The sequence below is a fragment of the Alnus glutinosa genome, chromosome 13 (assembly GCF_958979055.1).
Source record: "Alnus glutinosa chromosome 13, dhAlnGlut1.1, whole genome shotgun sequence".
NCBI classification, from domain to species: Eukaryota; Viridiplantae; Streptophyta; class Magnoliopsida; order Fagales; family Betulaceae; genus Alnus; species Alnus glutinosa.
Window position 1 is genome coordinate 19563583 of NC_084898.1, and position 17979 is coordinate 19581561.

At 33.5% G+C, this 17979-nt stretch overlaps 1 protein-coding gene across 2 annotated transcripts; it reads right to left on the reverse strand.

Annotated features, from left to right (window-relative positions):
• Positions 1-8678: 8678 nt before the first annotated feature.
• On the reverse strand, positions 8679-17248 carry LOC133853694 (uncharacterized). Of its 2 annotated transcripts, XM_062289696.1 has the most exons (5): positions 17154-17248; positions 15600-15833; positions 15486-15515; positions 12186-12365; positions 8679-9523 (listed from the first exon to the last, which is right to left on the reverse strand). In XM_062289696.1, exons 2-5 carry the CDS (start codon positions 15735-15737, stop codon positions 8858-8860), a joined length of 1014 nt encoding a protein of 337 aa, XP_062145680.1. In that variant the 5' UTR covers positions 15738-15833; positions 17154-17248; the 3' UTR covers positions 8679-8857. The 2 variants fall into 2 exon arrangements, with proteins under 2 accessions (XP_062145680.1, XP_062145679.1); XM_062289695.1 differs by having other exon boundaries at positions 15486-15833.
• Between the last annotated feature and the right edge of the window lie 731 nt (positions 17249-17979).

Consider the following 17979-nt stretch of genomic DNA (forward strand, 5'->3'; position numbering starts at 1 on the left):
ACGTCATATTTGTATAGTTATAGATGCAGATCAGAAAGGTGAGGGCATGGACTCCTTTGCCAGTTTTGATGGTTTTTAATACTATTAACGGACTATTATGTGTTAGCCTTTAAATAGCTAGTTGTATTTAGTTGTATTTACTTGCATGTAACACGTTTAGAATGATGTTTATATTTGGTGTGTTTTATTTTGTATGCCCATGTGCCATTTATGGCACTTATTTTGATGTACCTAGTGTGCATATAACATGTAATGAAAATCTAAGTAACTTCTAATTTATGTATTAAGGTAATTCAGTCAGCTCTGATGTGTTATGCTATCAATTCCTAAGACTAAAAAAAAAAAAAAAAAAAACAAACGTATTCTGTCGTGAGAGTTAAATCTCTAATGTAGTAATGTCACATAAAAATCGAAGATTTTTGCTTACGAATTTGTTGGTTCAAATTTGGGGCTTTACAAATTTATACACAAATATCAACGCAGGAGAATCTAGAAAGAAACAATTATAACCTATAAATTTTGAATGGGAAAAATGCTAATTGGTTCCTGTAGTTTGGGGTCACAAGTTGTGACAACAACTTCATCATGGAGTGTTTAGTCACTTTTTAAATCGTAGAGAATTATTTGTCATAACCTCAAACCATAATGACTAATTTAACATTTTTTTTTTCATTTAAAAAAAAGATTTAAATTATAAATCTCATTGGCATGTTAAAGCACTAGCAGCAGCTTTTTTATATTTCATTCTCTTTCAGACATGTAGGGAAAACTCTTAAAAACTCATTGAATTAGATTTTCTTGTTCTCTAAACTAAGGACACACTAAGGGAATCAAAAGTTGTAACCTAAATATAGGGAAGTAAAAGTGGTTCCATTAACATTATTTTAATATAAAAAACTTTATTTTTTCTCTAACATTTATTGGAAACAATATTTAAATGGTTTATCTTTCCTCTCCTTTTCCCATAACATTTAATTTAAATAAAATTTAAATGGTATATGGAAATGATAAAAAAAAAAAGTTATTGTTGTATGCATTTAAATAAAGAAGCAAAAAGTAGTTTAGTTCTCTAAATTAATGAAAAATTTAAGAGAAGCTGTTACTAGTGTTTTTACATGTTTATAATAAGATATATGATCTTTTGCCAAGCCAATTCTCAAGACACAACTCTTGACCATTGTGGCAAGGTGGTCCCCTAGCTAGTTTTACGGCTTTTTTTCTAACAAAAAAATAATAATAAATAATAAAAGTAAAAATAAAAACTGCCACGTAAACAAAAATGATTAAAAATTGTATCTTGAAATAACAATCTACCATATCTCTTATAATAATGAACAATCCCACACCTAACAAGGCAAAACTCAAGCAATGGATACACACTCAGCAAGAAAACTCAAGCAACACCAAAGGCAACCCAAATCAACCCAACCGATAGCATATTTCAATAAAGAAAAACCAAAATCAATTACATTAAATTTTGTATTTTTGTTTCATTTTTATATATCTCAAACACTTTTATAAATTACCTATGAATGAATAAGATTGCAATGCAGCAAAGATTAAACCAAACTCTTGTATTGTACCCTTTCTCCTCCCTTGATCTAATTGTTATGGCCACTTTTAAATAAATTATTGTGCAAATATTTGAAATATATATATTACAAATTGTAGAACTAACTTTTTTGAGGTGGTAATTTTTTGGTCAATGATTTTCGAATTTCGATATATCCCAACGTATAGTTTTACAAAATTTTATTGAAGCACGTGGAATTGTGTTCTCAAAATGTTAATGATTTGTGCATTTCGATGGTACATTGACAAGAATCGCATTTATCCTATTTTATGGACTTTTTTGTTCTTTCTTTTCTAATTAAAAAAAAAAAAAAAAAAACTCGAATTGGAGCGTCACAGACGATACACGTGGGTGGGCCTTGGGATGTTGGGATGGATTTATGACATAGGATAATGGAAGAACAAAACAAAATCAAGATAAAATCTTACTTGTGTTTTTTTCTCATTATTAAATCGTCATTTCCGTTTTAAAGTATTGGGAGTAATCTTATTATAGGAATAAGAAATGATAAGAAATTAAATTTTTATCTCATAACTAACCCACAATCTGCATGATAATTTCAACCAATTTTTGTGATTTACAAATTTGTTGAAAATGTCACGTCAGCATTATAAAATAATTATAGAAAATATTAGATTTACAACACTAATACAACAAGTGCACAACACCTTCTCACGTGAGGGTGAAGCCCAGTGTGTGGGGCTCACCCTCATGTGAGGGGGTGTTGTGCACTTGTTGTGATAGTGTAGTGTAGGAATCAAATCCCAATAATTATATATTATAAATGTGGTTTGTAATATTAGGGCTCGTTTGGTTTGCGGAATAGACCCCAGGAAAGGAATAGTCATTCTTATGTTTGGTATGGGTCTATTCCTTGGAATATCTATTCCTATTGGAATACCTATTCCTCTCAAAGAGGAATAGCTATTCCAATGAGAATAGACTAGATTTTCCAAAAAAACACAATTATTTTTTATTCTCTTTCAGTTTTTTTTTTTTTCAAAAAAAAAAAAAAAAGGTGAAAAATCGAAACCCCACCCCCCCTTCACAGAGGGTGGTCGGCCAGCCACAAATGGCTCAGGGGGTGGTCGCACCACCCCCGGGGCGATTTGGGGGTGGCACAGGCCACCCCCAGAGTCACACAGGAGTGGCCGCGGCCACCCCCTGTATATTTCATGGGTGGCCGACCACCAATTGTGGTGGTTGGCCACCCTATAGTTTTCAATTTTTTTTTTTTTTTAATTTTATAATTTAAGTTTTTAATTTTATTATTTATTATTTTTAAAATTTATATAATGCGGGGATTTTTTAGTAATTTTGATTGTATTCCAATTAATGTATATTAGTTGTTACCAAACTAAAGATTAAGAATAACCATTCCATTTCATCAGCTTCTATTCCTAGAAATATTTATTCATTTTTTATAATGGAATAGTCATTCCGCAAACTAAACGAGACCTTGTTCTATTCAAATTAATTCTTTCACCTATGTTCTGTTAAAATACTTAAAGGCCTGTCACATCAACGTATCGAATATTGACAATTGTCTCCCATAAGCATTATTTAAAATTTTTTTAAAAAAAATTAAAAGAAAAAATGAAAGAAAACCCATGTGCTGGGATAAGGGCATTATGTAATGGTAGCCACAATCTGAGTTGGGATGTTTTGGAAGTCTGTGGGCAGAGACAAAGAGACTGACAAAAGTCCTCTAAAATAAAGGCAGAACATGACGGAATTTTAGGACTTATGCTCTGATTCTCTGAAACAAGGAGAGCTGTTGTTTATAGACTTCGGGGTCTCAATGCCCCCACATGCTTCAGCTTCACCAATATTTCTATGCTATTCTAAATGTGTAGGCGTTATTAATTAACCCTTAAATTATATGACAGAATTCCACGTCATGTCTTGTCAGCAATGTGAAGTCTGGTTCCATGCATCTCCTCTCTAATTCATAATTATTATTTTTATTTTTATTATTTTAATTTCGTATTATTTATCAAAAGCTAATAGTAACAAAATAAATTTCTTTTCTTTCCTCCCCACTCTAAACTACGTTTCTCACAAGCTGACTTCTAAGACTATCTCTTACTTTGTTCGAGGAAGAGGTACTACTTTTTTAATTTACCAAATTCAATCTACTGATCCCATTTGCTAGTTTTAGATTATATATGTACTTTTTTACAAATATAGTTTAGACCCCAATATACAATTAGTCCCCATTATTGCTTAGCCTCTTCTCTCTTTTTCAAGAGATAAAGGCTCTAATTTTTCTCTGGAGTAGAGATCTTCCACATTCTTGTAAGGGCTTTCCACCTTCTTGTGAGGCCTTTTAGGGAAGGAGGAATAGACTAGATCTTTTCCTCTCCTCCTCCCCTCCTTCTCCTTTTCCTTCTTTGTTTTGTCTCCTCCCCTCATGCGTTAGCCCACCATACTCCCCGGCTTCTAGGCTTCCCAACGCCGCCTGCCTCGCTTCATTCCGACCACCACACATTGATCAACACGTTTTGTTTCCTGTGTTTTGGCCACTGTTGTTGTTTGCTGGTTGGTTTATTGTGTTTCTATATTTTCTTGTGTTTCTGTTGTTTTTTTGTTTTGGGTTTATGTCTCCCTGTAGTTTCTTGGTCAGATCCAGTTGTGGAGACTTTTGATCTGATCTTTGTGTTGGTCCCTTTCTCTCTAAGTGCATTTACTACTTCAGCTTTCTTCTGATGGTTGTTGTTATTTCTATGTGATGGTTTAGATATGTTCGCTTTAATCTGTGCTCATTTTGCTTATGTAATCGCCTTATGCGGCTCATTGAAAGAATCGAGTCATTTGTTTGACTAATTTCCTATACTTTGTATGTATTTCTGCACTGTTTTATTTCATTTGGAGCCTACCACTTTATCGGTTTTAGGATCCTCCACTCTCTCTTCCTTCCGGATCAGGAGTGAGAAAGATCCTCCCTTGTAACTATTTTCCTATATTCAATTAAATGAATAGATTTGCTGAAGTTATACAACAGTTATAATATCAAGAACCACAAATAATGTCACCACAATCACAATATGCATATATTTAAATGAACAGATTCGGTGAAGTAAAAACTAATTTGAAGAACTTTTCAAATTATAAAATCACTTTAGAAGTCAGCCAACTCCAAATGCATCAACTATAAAAGACTTATGTTACTGATTGTTCTTATTTACAAAATCTTTGTAACTCTAAATACCTAATCTCGTAACCCCGATAAACAACATGTTCAGCTTCATTGCAGACTTTTGTATGGTTTAGAGATAAATATGAAATAAGAAGAAGGTTTGGAATTGTTTAGGCTCAATAATAATAATATGAAATCTCTAAAATACCAATGAAAAATAGCTGCTTTAAATGTCTGGAAGTCAAGAATTATAAGATTTATATAGATGGGGAAAAACATTTTAGATTAAATCGTTTAGGGTTTTATAACTTTTTCTCAAGCGGCGTTCAAATGCATGCAAACACATTTGCGAACGAGGCTCTTTGAAGCTTCAAATAAAATGACATGTCTGAACACATGCAAACGCATTTGCGAATGAATCTCTCGAGAGCTGCTTCTAACACTGCTCATCCGAACAGATGGGAACAAATTTTCGAATGAGCCAATATGTTTGGATTTTTAGACTTATATTGATAACTCATTTTGACCTACTAAACATCTTAAATTGTAAAAATCTTCGTGAAATACAAAATCTTATCTCTTTGAGTTTTTTTTTTTTTAAAAGAAAGGTTAGCTTTCTAATATCATCAAGTTTTTATTCATATGATGTCAGAATCAAAAGATATGGTCATTTTAATCCGACCAGGTTTATGTTGGACTTCATTCATAAACTTGAATTCTTCATGCCTTTGAACTACTTTTATTACTTTATACTAATTTAATTCTAGACATACAACTTACAAGCAAACATGCATGTTTTGTCAGGAATTTACCAGCACTAAAAGCCTAACATTAACTATTTAAAAATCATGTCATTTTAGTTTAAAAAATCCCATTTGATATACTTAGTTAAAATTAATCTAGATGCATAAATTTTAATGTATTAGTTTGTATATTTTAAGTCATACGAAAAACTTGGTACATTTTGGGGGAGAGAGAGAGAAAGTAGATATAGATAAGCGGCAAAGAGTAGATAAAGATGTTGTATGCCATTTATATCTTAACTGTTATTTTATTTTATTTTTTTTAAAAAAATGTTGTTGTTGTGATAATAAGTATTTGAGGTTTCGCCTTGATTAGATTTTCGTGCCACCGTATGTACAAAGCGCCCTCTCCATGTAGCTCGGGTAACACAAAGGCTTTTGTTCGCGAGGGTAGTCCCAATGAATTATTTGTACTTAAGGAGGGTTGAATCTTAGATTTGATGCTTCATAAGGCACTAGGACCTAGTGACTTACTACTCGAGCCATGGACAAAACTAGTATTTTAGATGTGAGGGACAAAATTTAAAAAAAAAAAAAAAAAAATCTATTTGACATCGTAAAAATTTTATTTTAAAAGAAATATAAGAGTGTTTAAAAAAAAAAATGTTTGAAAACAAAAAGAAGAAAAAAGAACAAAAGAACAAAAGATATAGCTTTCAGTAAAAATGAAAGAAGTGAAATAAAATAACATTGATGTTAGAGTCTATGATAATGATCTAACACTTAAAATAGTCATTCTTTCATGAATCATGAGAATAATTATTCTAAAGATATTTCATTTTACATTTATCTATTTTTTTTAATTAAATAGCCATTTCACGTAGAGTGTGTAAGGCATGGCATGAGCCCATTAATGCCAGAGCTGAGGCCAGTGTCCATGAAAGCATAAATGAGATAGATATTTGTTTACCATCAATTATCGCTTGTCTTTTTCAGTTGAACATTATTGATCCATGGAGTGGAGCCTCATACTTGGATAAGGTTACATTAATATATATATTTGCAAGGCATGCTTACAAGTTTGTTTGCATGTTATAGATATTAGTTACTAGGTTTAGATTGCTTCTTGTTCAAGTATAAATAAAGATATAAAATATATATAGGCGCAATATGCATCTCTCTTGGATTTATTGTAATATATATATATATATATATATATATATATATATATATATATATATATATAAAAGGATTTATTGTAATATCCAATCTTGAGGCATTTGTAATGTTCACTTTAAACTATAAATTTTTCTAGTCAACATTTTGATTTAAGGCTTGAGATTGCAATACACATCTCATTGTTCAAACCAACAAATTAATAGGATAGGATAGGATAGGATATGGTTGGATTGGATGGACATCATAAATTTATATATATATATATATATATATAGTCTTTTAATTTTAAAAATATTTGTGTATCTATTAGTTTAGTTGATAAAAATATTTGAAAAGTGATTCCAAATCAAGGTATGTATTATACAAATTTATAATTTGGTATGAACATTACATTTTATGATTTAAGGTGAATGCTCTAGTTAATTCAAGATAAAAATAAAGGTCAAGCGTTAGTTAATCTGCTCGAAGGCTTAGTAACGTTAGTAAAAAAAAATTTGTTGGGGTATTATAACTTTTACTAAAAATATTATCTATAAACTTATATGTCAATTCATAATTAATGAAATAATTAAAGAGTGTATGAATGACAAGTTAGTAACTATAATTATCTTACTAATTATAAATTATTACGTCATTTTTTTAATAAAAGTTTAAATATCCCTAACACTATTTGTGTTGGTATCATAGTCTAACCCTTTTCATGCTGTAATTAACACCATATGTAATGGAGGGGTTCCGGTCCTCATATTGAAGAAAAAACTCTTTAAAATATAGGAAAAACTCATAAAAATACACCTGCATGAGAGTCATGAGACTGCTTTGGTGTTCCCAAAACCAATGCAAACCCAAGGAAACTAAAAGTGCTACCTAAGAATTTAGCCTCCCTTATCCTTATTTTATTTTCAAAAAAAAAGTTTTCTCTTTCCCTTATCATTGATTTGAAAGAATATTTAAATGGTATAAAAAAAGATAAGAGAAGTTATTATGAAATTTATTTGAATAAGGAAGCAAAAAGTAACTTAGTTCCCTAAATTTAAGAAAAATATAAAGGAAGCTGCTATTAATGTTCTTAGAACTTGTTTGAGATTGTGTTAAGAACTTAAAAGTACTGTTAGTATATAAAAAGTTGTGCCAAGCAAAAATGAGTTTGGTAATATATAAATTTTTTTTTTAAAAAAAAAGAAGCTATTCGAACTTTTTCTATAAACAAAAACTCTATTTCATAACGCAATCCCAACATTTGGTTAGTCAATAAACAAAATAATGATGGTTTACTTCCAAGTGTGAACAATATCTTAGTTGATGAGGTTTATTATTCACACCTTTCAAAGGATTTGAGTATATCAAATAAGTGCAATGCTAAACTTCGCACAAATTAATCACATTCATATCATAACAACTGACGTTGTGCGTTTTATGTGATTTACACTTGTTTTTCAAGTGATTGACATTATAAGCTACTTAAAATATGTTACGTTAACCGGTGTAATATAAATGTGATAAATAAATGTAAAAAGTAACATTATTATTCCGATATACATTAATGTTAGTATATCATTAATGCCTCGGATTTAGCTCAATGATCATTGCCTTCAAACCTCTTTCAAAGGGGGGGTTGCGATCGAATGGTTCTATTGGTCTTGAAACTAAAGTTTAATAATTTTTAAGTAAGTACGTAACTCTCTAATGAATTTGTGAACAACTTCCGTTCGAACTATCTTCGACTGGGCTTGCGACCAAGGCTCTCAAAGATATCTTTTAAACTCAGTGATTTAGTCTCGTTCGAACATATCGTGCAACAACTCTTATGACTGAGCCTCTCAAGAGCTTGAACTTTAAACCCTTTAAGTCCTCCATTCGAACGACTTCCAACCGCCATTGCGATCGATCCTCTCGGGAGGTCAATTCCTAAAATGCATTGAAACCTCCTTTGAACACATCTGGACAAAAACTTCTAATCTTTAATTTTAAACTTTACATAGTTTTGAACTCCAACTTAACAACTACACCTAGAACTTACAACCAAACCAGTTTTGATCCTGAATTTGCCAACATAAAACCTACCACAGAAATTCACTAACCTTAGATAAAAATACAGAAAAGGAGTAGACAACCTCTATAGTACAAGCTATAAAGAGCATTGCCACAATAAACAAACTTCATGGTCCAAGGTCTATGGTACATGTACACGATAAGTACAAAGCAAAAAAGAGCCAAGCAGTTTCAAGCTAGGGAAAGGAGAGACCAAAGCAAGCCCACCATTTGGTCCATAATTCTCACAGACACAGGAGCCAACATTCTGGCAACTCTTGGCAGTGCTGGGTAGGTAAGCATGCCAAGAATAAAACAGTTGAAGCTTAAGAGTGCGACTGCATCAGAAGCAGGTTTGTTCTTTATGGTGGAGAAGAACTCAACTACACTCTTCAACGACATGCCGACTACTGTGAAAAGGGCAACCACAAGGGGCATGCAAGGGTCTTCAGCTTCCCAGATAATCATTCCAACCAAAAGCGATAATACCGCACTGAAAACGCTCTTTGAAAGTGCAGCCTCCCTGCGTTTGTCAAGGACTCCATTCACATCTGCTTGTCTGGTGATGATTTCAGGGTTAATTGGTGGGGTAGACCCACAAGATTTTGTTCTGGCTTTTATGAAATTGAGATACTCTGTTTTCGTTTTGCTCTCATCACCCCAAATGTCTTTGGGCATCATCAGGTCTTGGAGAAAGATACCACTGGATTTCAATGATGGGATCCCATAGGGAATGCCATGGTTGTCAGAAAGGCCACTGTTTTGGCCATTGCCTGTGTCATCTGGACCTTTACTTCTCCAATATTCCTTAGCCTGAATTTCTTTCAGCCAAAGATTCTCATTTTTCAAATCCTGAAACTGTCCAGAAGGCATACAACGGTCAGCAATGTATTAAACAAGGATACTTTTATTGATACATGACACATAACTTGATAAAAATGCAAAATCAATCCTTGTGATTTACCTCATTTACAAAAAGCTACTTGTGGTATCAAAATGAACTCAGAGGTCACTGAGGTAAGCCAAAAAAATAATTTACTCACTACAGTCATATTCCGTTAGTGTGACATATCATAGCCAATAAAATTATGACACATGTCATATTTAATCTAGAGTCACACTAACGGAATCTGTTAAATCAGTGAATAAAATATGACTATAGGAAGTAAATTGTTTTTCAGGCATATCTTAGGGGCCTCTGAGTTCATTTTGATACCACGTGGAGCTATTTGTTACTGAGGTAAACCAAAAAACTAATTTTGTATTTTTTCCTCGAAAAAAATTACAATAGGAAGACAACTTGGAAAAAACAATCAATAACAATTAATAAATAAACTGAATATTGAAGCCTTTTGATCAACCATAGTTTCAACTATGTTTACTGATGCTAATTCCCACTGTGAAAACCTTCACAAATTTGAAAACTAAGAGTGCAATTTCAAGCACAAATGTCCATCTTTGCATCAACTAACGGTTTATTTCCCATGACTTTTAGCCCCTTGAAGTTGTTGCGTTGACCTAAAGTAGCATGGTGGGAAGGTGAGCTATAATGAGGGAGAATCTGAAGACCAACATCCAAAAACTCATTGATTCATTCAGATAAATGACACATTTACCACACTCATGCTCCAATGAAACAGCTTGTAATCTGGAATTATGAAATCTTTTCCATTTGAAATCTTTTCTCTCTTTCTCCCTGTTCTTCTGAAATTGTTTGTGTAACAGATCCGAATCTGTTTATGGAAATCTAGGGTTTTGATTTAAGAATTTGTAAATGGAAATGGAAGATTATGATGAATTGAAGAAGAAATTGATGAATTGATGTGAGAAATGGAAGAACAATCTAATTCTATAAAATTGATAAAAGAAAATTACAAAATGAAATGGACTCTGCGAGATGTCCAGTCTCCAGAGCATTCGAGGCGCTCAGCCTCCAATTTACCACAGTAAATAAATCACTAAACCGATGTCCTCTACAATTAGGCTAATGGCCTTTATATACACACAACTCAGGCCCATTATTACTAAAGGTAAACTAAGCCCAGCCTACTAAGCTATTAAGGCCAAAGCCCACTTATCTAATACTCGTTACAGTTTGTCAGTACAGGAAGAAAGAATATGAGAATTCTCAAAAGAATCCGCCAAAAAATTCTGCATATAGACAACAAAAGCGGCTGGAATTCCTCAAAGAAACCTAGGTTACTTTAGGATTCAAGAGCTAATAGTTGTAATTTGGATTTGCATCTCTTGCATTGCTTCAATTCTAACAATCTTTGGACCATCTACCTTGCAAGAATTTCCTTGACCAATTTCCCCCTCTCACACAATGTCTATGTACTTATCACATCCTAAAAGGTATTGAGCATGTGAAAATATTATTACCTATGTTTCCAGCCCATAACTAAGAGGCGATATTCTCATACATCTATATTGGGCATAAAAATCAAGTCTCTCACAATGATGTTCAGTCAGAAACATAACCCTGAAATATATCTCATATTGTCTAAAACAATATATGGATGAAATAGTGGAGATCAGCCTATATTTTCTTTAAAATTGAACAGATTAGAGCAAAATCAAATGGTTGAAATAAACAACCCTAATGCATAAACCTTTGTTCCTGATAACGTTTTAACTATAGTGGATCACTTATCTTCTGTGTGAGATCAACAAACCATAATGCAAAAAACTTGGGTCCTGAAACCATTTTAACTAAAGTGGATCACTAATCTGCTCTTATACAGCAGAGTGCATCTCTTCTAGCCATTGATTAACGATATCAATCATCAAGCGATCTGAATCATGTGGCATGAGCCATTGTCTATAATCTTAGTTCAACCCCAACCAAAACGCAACCTTATGTAATAGTTTTTTAGGTGAATATAACTTGTGCATGTATGAGAGTGAATATGTCATCTCCTCCTTTATATCCATGTGGGGGAGAAGATGCAATTTGGTCCAACATCAGCAACAACCTAATGTAGTTATTTTAGATATTGAATAAAATAATTAGAGGACACAATATAAATGGAAGCATATAAACCAACCTTGTTGATTTTTATTGGTGGTGTTCTGATTTTAATAGTACATGAAGACTATGAGGCGGGCACGTCTTGCTTGATGTGATTTCTAAGTCTTAGACTGCACTATTGAAGTTGGTCATTTTGACATAATCAGAGCTAAATTGGATATCATTCTCTACTATCCTCTGTATGCAGACGTTAAGTTGTATTGATCTTTTATATTAACTTTAGTGTGAGCTAAAAAACAGGAAATATTTTCGGGATCATTCTCAGGCTGTTAGCCGAACAATTTCCCCCCCAAAAAAAATATTAAACCGACATAAACACAACCTAAGATGTATCTTAGCTTGCAAGGCAATGCCACATGATTGCCCATAACAACAACTTAGAAAGTTAAGACTTTAAACCTTAGATCGCCCTCTGACATCTACAGAAAATAGCCACTGGAACCAGCAAGTAAAATTTCGTAAAAAAATTCAACAGTATAAGATCAGTACCTCACCCTCTAATTGTTCAATTTTGGCAATGGCCTTGTCATATTCCTCTTCAAGCTCTGCTAATATCAACTCCATCATTTTACCCTCTTTCATGGCTGTTTGAAGATGTTCTTGCAATTCCTTCCTATCCCACACAAGATTCTCCAATTCAATCTGCATATCATGCAGATACAGTTCGAGCTGCAGAGAATAACCACCATCTCATATCTAGAACATATCGGGAGTTGAAAAATTCAAGCATAAGAAAATGTGTAATAGCATTAAAGGGAGACTTTCTGACGGATTGTCAGGGACGCAACAAGCTGAGTGTTCAAAAGTCACAGATACACCCTATCAGCAGCAAAAGCAGGCAAGAAAACCAATGTAATCCTTCATCTTAGAGTCTAGATGGAGCGTAAATCCAACTGACCACTGCTTTCTTTTAAAGCAATTTGGAGGCCAGCTTAAGGATATCTGTACACAGTTATTATCAAAATAATGATGATTCAAGCACTGAAAAGGAAAAATTACTCAAAATTTTTTTCTAGTAAACTATTTTGGGCCTGGCGAATCATAACTTTTGCTAGACTACTCATCTAATGGTACGTTTAATATTGCAGATATTGAGGGCTACAATGAGAAATTATTACATGATAATAAGAACAATTTCGGGGAATATTTATCAACATTCTTATGTGACATATTTATCTAAAGAAAATGATCCCATTCATAAAGATCCCATTCATAAAATGCTCTTATGCTCTGGAAATACCCAAAACGAGATTGCCAGATCAGTTGTATTGAACTTAGTAACAAGTGCCTCAGATACTATTGACAGCTTCCACGAATGTCAAAAATTTAATTAAATCAAATGTCTAATTCTTTGAATGTCGACCGCTCCTCATAATAAGCTTCAAAACACCCCCAGCCTCCACAATTTAACTGTCTTGAAAGCAACCCAAATTATCTATTTATCGTGTGTATCTGCAATCAAATGGTCCAAGAAATTTCTTGAATTCCCAATACTTAAGGGGGGGAAAAATCATTCTGCAAATTTCAACTAGCAGCTAGTTCTCATATATTCGTAGTCAGCTGTAAAATTAGGACCTCAACCAAACAAACTACTATCAGTAATTCAGAACAACATAAAAAGGTTGCACATTTAAAATAACTATTGGATGATTACCTTCAATGAAAACTCTTGCAAATTTTGTAAATCACTCTAGTGAACAGGCAGCAGAAATTGAGTGATGGAAGACCCATCCCAAAAATTGTCAGGGTGACATTACTTATCCTATTTAATTTAAAATTTTCAACTCACCTTCTAACTAATAACTACCTTTAAAGAGAAAAATGAAAAAAAAAAATGATATGAAAATATTACGTCCTATGTTTCTACTAATATTTGTAATTAGGTGAGACACATTACATTACGTGTCACAATGCTCTAACAAACAACATGTCCTGTTAAGATGCTTCAAATGTTTGTGGGAACCTTTTAAAATTTTCCTTGGAAGAGCAACTTATGGTTGACCCCTAACTGGTACTGTAGGTTCGCAGGTACTTGTTCTGGCCAAGGTCAAGAGACATTCTGTTAATTCATTAAGAACTTTGCAGACTTCAATTCAATGGCCATGAATTACTTTTCTTGATTTCCATTAAATGTCACTGTCTGAAAAGACCATAAACAACTGGTAGATGCCTAGTTGTTGTCACAGCCAAATGGCATACTAAGTAATGATCTGGAACAATCTAATCTTCAGGATCCAACACTGTATACAGTAATCATCAACCAACTAAGAAGCGTTGCATCATCATACATATTAGATAGACCCATAAAATATGGACCACTTGTCTACATGCAAGCAACATTTACTCAATATGAAAAAGTCGCTTACAAGGGATTGATTTACCCAAAAAATCAACCCAGAGAGCATTACCAAGTACTTGAGTAGCCGGACGTAGTGGTCTTGCAAAATTCCCTAAAAGATGGGTCCCAGCCTGAGGATATCATCATTGGCGAATTTCGTGACACGTCATATTTCAAGATTTTCCCTTGTGTACTCATATTCTATTTTATTTCTCCCCTTTTGAGTTAACTATTTCTTTCTTGATGCTTATTTTGTCAAGAGTGGATGTAATTTTCATATTTATTTGCAGAAACCGTCGGGGTTTTCATCACCATTCTTTTTTCTTGCAAGCCAACATTTGCACCTTACCACTAATATATCACTCAATGTCGTTACATTTTCTACATTCACGTAAATAAATGCTAGATGGATAAAACGATCATGTATGACAGTCTCCCACCTTCTCTCAATATTCAAAATACTCAAATGGTATCAACTAGTCCATTTGTGTTTAGTCAAACCTAATTTTGCTTTATTAGTGTACATCTAGCTCCACAAAAACAATATGAAATCATGCATGCACTTAACCTAGAGAGCTTGTTAATATTTTTTAAAAAAAACAAAAAACAAAATTATGGTGGACAGTGGTGAATATTTGCAATAACTTACTGAAACTCATGTTTAACTCACTGAAACTAATGTTTCCAGCAGGTTCTTAGTTTCAGAATAATTGTGTTTGATCTAGAGTTGATATAATGTTACTATTTACTGAAGAATTTACCAGTGATTAATAAGTTTGTAACACAATGATTTTCTTAATTGGTGAATTGGTGTCTCGAGATGTTAAAAAGCAGGTTTATTAGGGGGTTCGGGAAGTTTTTTTTTTTTTTTTTTCCTTTTTGGGGGGAGGGGGGGAACCTCTCCTATAAAATACTTTTTTTATTGGTAAGTTAAAAACACTAAATGTGTTTTGAACTCAAGACCTTCCAAGGTACAGTTTGAGCTAGAACTCAGTAATGTCACATAAAATTAAAGTAGATGTAAATCATAAAACCCGGAGATTTCATGAGCTACATGCTAGTGTTTAATTCAAATTGGGTTACAGCTAAATGTTCTACCCTTCTGACTCACATGTGAACAAAAAGCTTGTCTCTTGTTGGATGAATCATGGATAGAAAATATTATTGTTTAATCATAATTTGAGTCTTTATAGCTCCTTATAGTAGATAATTGTGCAAAGAGCAAAAGAAACAGAAAAGTATAGCAATAGACAATAGACAAACGGCTAAATGCCAGTGATTTTCCTTTATTTACAGCCTGCTACTGTATCCTGTCAGCATGCTCATTCACTACTCATTAAAAAATTTATCATATAATTCCAGCAAATGGACATTTAGAAGAAAATCACAAGCTCGTATCCAATAATCAGAAAGCATTAGACTAGAAATCACTAACCAAATATAATACTGACCTGCTTCTCTCTCTGCAAGGCATTCAAAATCTGTGCTGGCAGGGATATAAGAGCAACTGTCAAAATTATGGCTCTGGAGAGTAGACTCAGGTGGAAGCAGATTGCAGCGCTTACCAACTCTATCGAAGTGTGAATAATAACGAAAACAGTTTTCATGCCAAAAAAACATGCCACTTTGAAAAGCCAGAATGGCCATGTCACCAAAATTATTGTGGTGGTCATTAACTCATAAAACAGTGTCATCAGATCCATCACTATCGATGCCTTCCTGCTCAACTACTTGTGAACAGGTTGAATAAAGTTGTAGCCAAAATTTTTGAGTTCCCAAATCCAGAAAATAGATGGCACCTTTCAAAAGGAAAAAAAGAGAGTAAATATACTGTCATAAAACAAGAAAGAATATGAAAATGCAAGTTGCAGTTATAAAGTCAAAAGAATCAAGCACATACTTGGCAAACATCTTCACAAATTAGGTATAAAAATATCAGTTAGCTTTTCAAATTACTTCCCAAGTTACTGTTTTCTTCCTTTTTTTCAGTTGACTTAGCCCAATGGTCCACCAAATTAAATTTTTTTTTTAAAAAAAAAAAAAAAAAAAAAAAAACGCTGCTCACTAGAAGTGCCTAAATAAAAAGGAAGCAAAGTACCTCATGATTGCAGAGAAAAATTTCAAATAGAAATATTTAAGAATAGCCGTACATTCATAAATTTTAATTTTTTGATCTGATAAATGGTCAGATGAATCAATTCTTCTAGTCATGCGAAAATGTTCAAGGATAACTAAGACTTAAACATTGGCCCAAATTATTAGTCCAACAGTTAAAGGAAGAGAGGCAGAGGAGAGAACCCATATGAAAAAGTAAAGGACGTGGAACGCAAAGACATTCCACAGATAATCAAAATAGCATACGGCACTATGGAGAAACTAAAAGATGAAATCTGTACATGGAATGACCAAAATATAGCCCAAGTTGATTGAAACACCAAAGTAGCTCTCAGTTAGCCTTCAATTTGAAAGACAATTGGCCTAGTTTGATCATGTTTTTTTTTTTCTTTTTTTCTTTTTAGCAAAAAATAAAAGCATTAACAAACAACTCTAAACACAAAACGCTCAAAACTACTTGCACCCTCTTAAAAGTTTTATCAACTTAATATTGCTGTTCTGTTTCCAAATGCAAGAACAGGGTTGTTCTTCTGGCTCCTCCGGGAAGCTTGAAATTCCAATGAGGGTTAGACTCAGCTGAGGGCTAAAATTTGAGTTTCAAGCAACATGTGCTCATGTGGTAGAAAAATCCTTTAATTGGGAAAGAAAATATAACGATTTCATTGCACTCCAATCCATCCAATCCACACCAAGTTTAGCCATGGTTCTAAAACAAAATTAGGCAATCTGTAATCAGACGGGGTAATTTCTTTTATTTATTTTTTTACAATAAAAACCATTTCTAAGACCAAATACTATAGAAGAACCAAAGTCAAATAAGAATCAAATACAAGCAAACCAAATAGAATGACATGCAAACCCAGCAATCCCTTATGCATTAAAACCTGAATTCCATACAAAAAAGACACTATTTAGATTAGAAAAAGACAGCGAGAACAAAAACCCATGCAGCGAGACACAATCAGAAACAAATGACCATAAAACAAGTTCATCGAAATACTTACAGAGGGAAGCAAAGAGAGAGAGAATGGACCAAAAGCCTCCGAGCAAAAGCGGAACAGAGAGAGTGAGCTTCGTGTAGACAGAAAGAGAATTTGTGGGCGCGTTGACACGAAATGAGAAGGTAGTTGTGATGTTAAGAGGTGGCAGCAAGACCGTCGCCATGGCTGACACGTTATGGCTTACGAGTAAAGATTAACGAAAAAACATAAAAAGTATTTAGATAACAACAAAAATCAGCAATAGCCAAGGGATATTTTGACTTTATAAAGCGGTAGAAGATTGTCACGTCAGAGAGATCTGAGAAGCCACGTGTAGCCATGCCAGCATTGTTGTACCAATGTTGGCTAGAGTTATAATAAATAGGAGGTAAATTACAAAGTACAAGTTAAAAATCAGGACATTTACTCTGATATTATAGCACAGTCGAAGGCGTAACTTTCGTATCCATTTTTAGGAGATGATGGCACGATTTGACACAAAGGACCTGGCTCTTTGGGCCATGATATTACGCAAAATATGGTTCAGACAAAACTCAGTAGTGCACAGGGGTGCTTTCAGTCATCTAGATAAGATGGTCAGGAAAGCCATTGTTTCACCAAAAGAGTTCAAAAATAAAAATATGAGGGACATGGAGGGCACAGTTACACACCAAGGGAGGCCTCCAGCCTCATGAATAGCACATTCTCATGGAATGGTCAAAGTCAACTGGGATGCTGCATTCAACAAAGAGAAGTGGTACTCTAGTTGTGGGATTATAGCCTATGACTGTGCTAGAAAAGTCCTGGCCCGTAACACTACTCAAGTCATGAGTATGGATCCAACCATGCA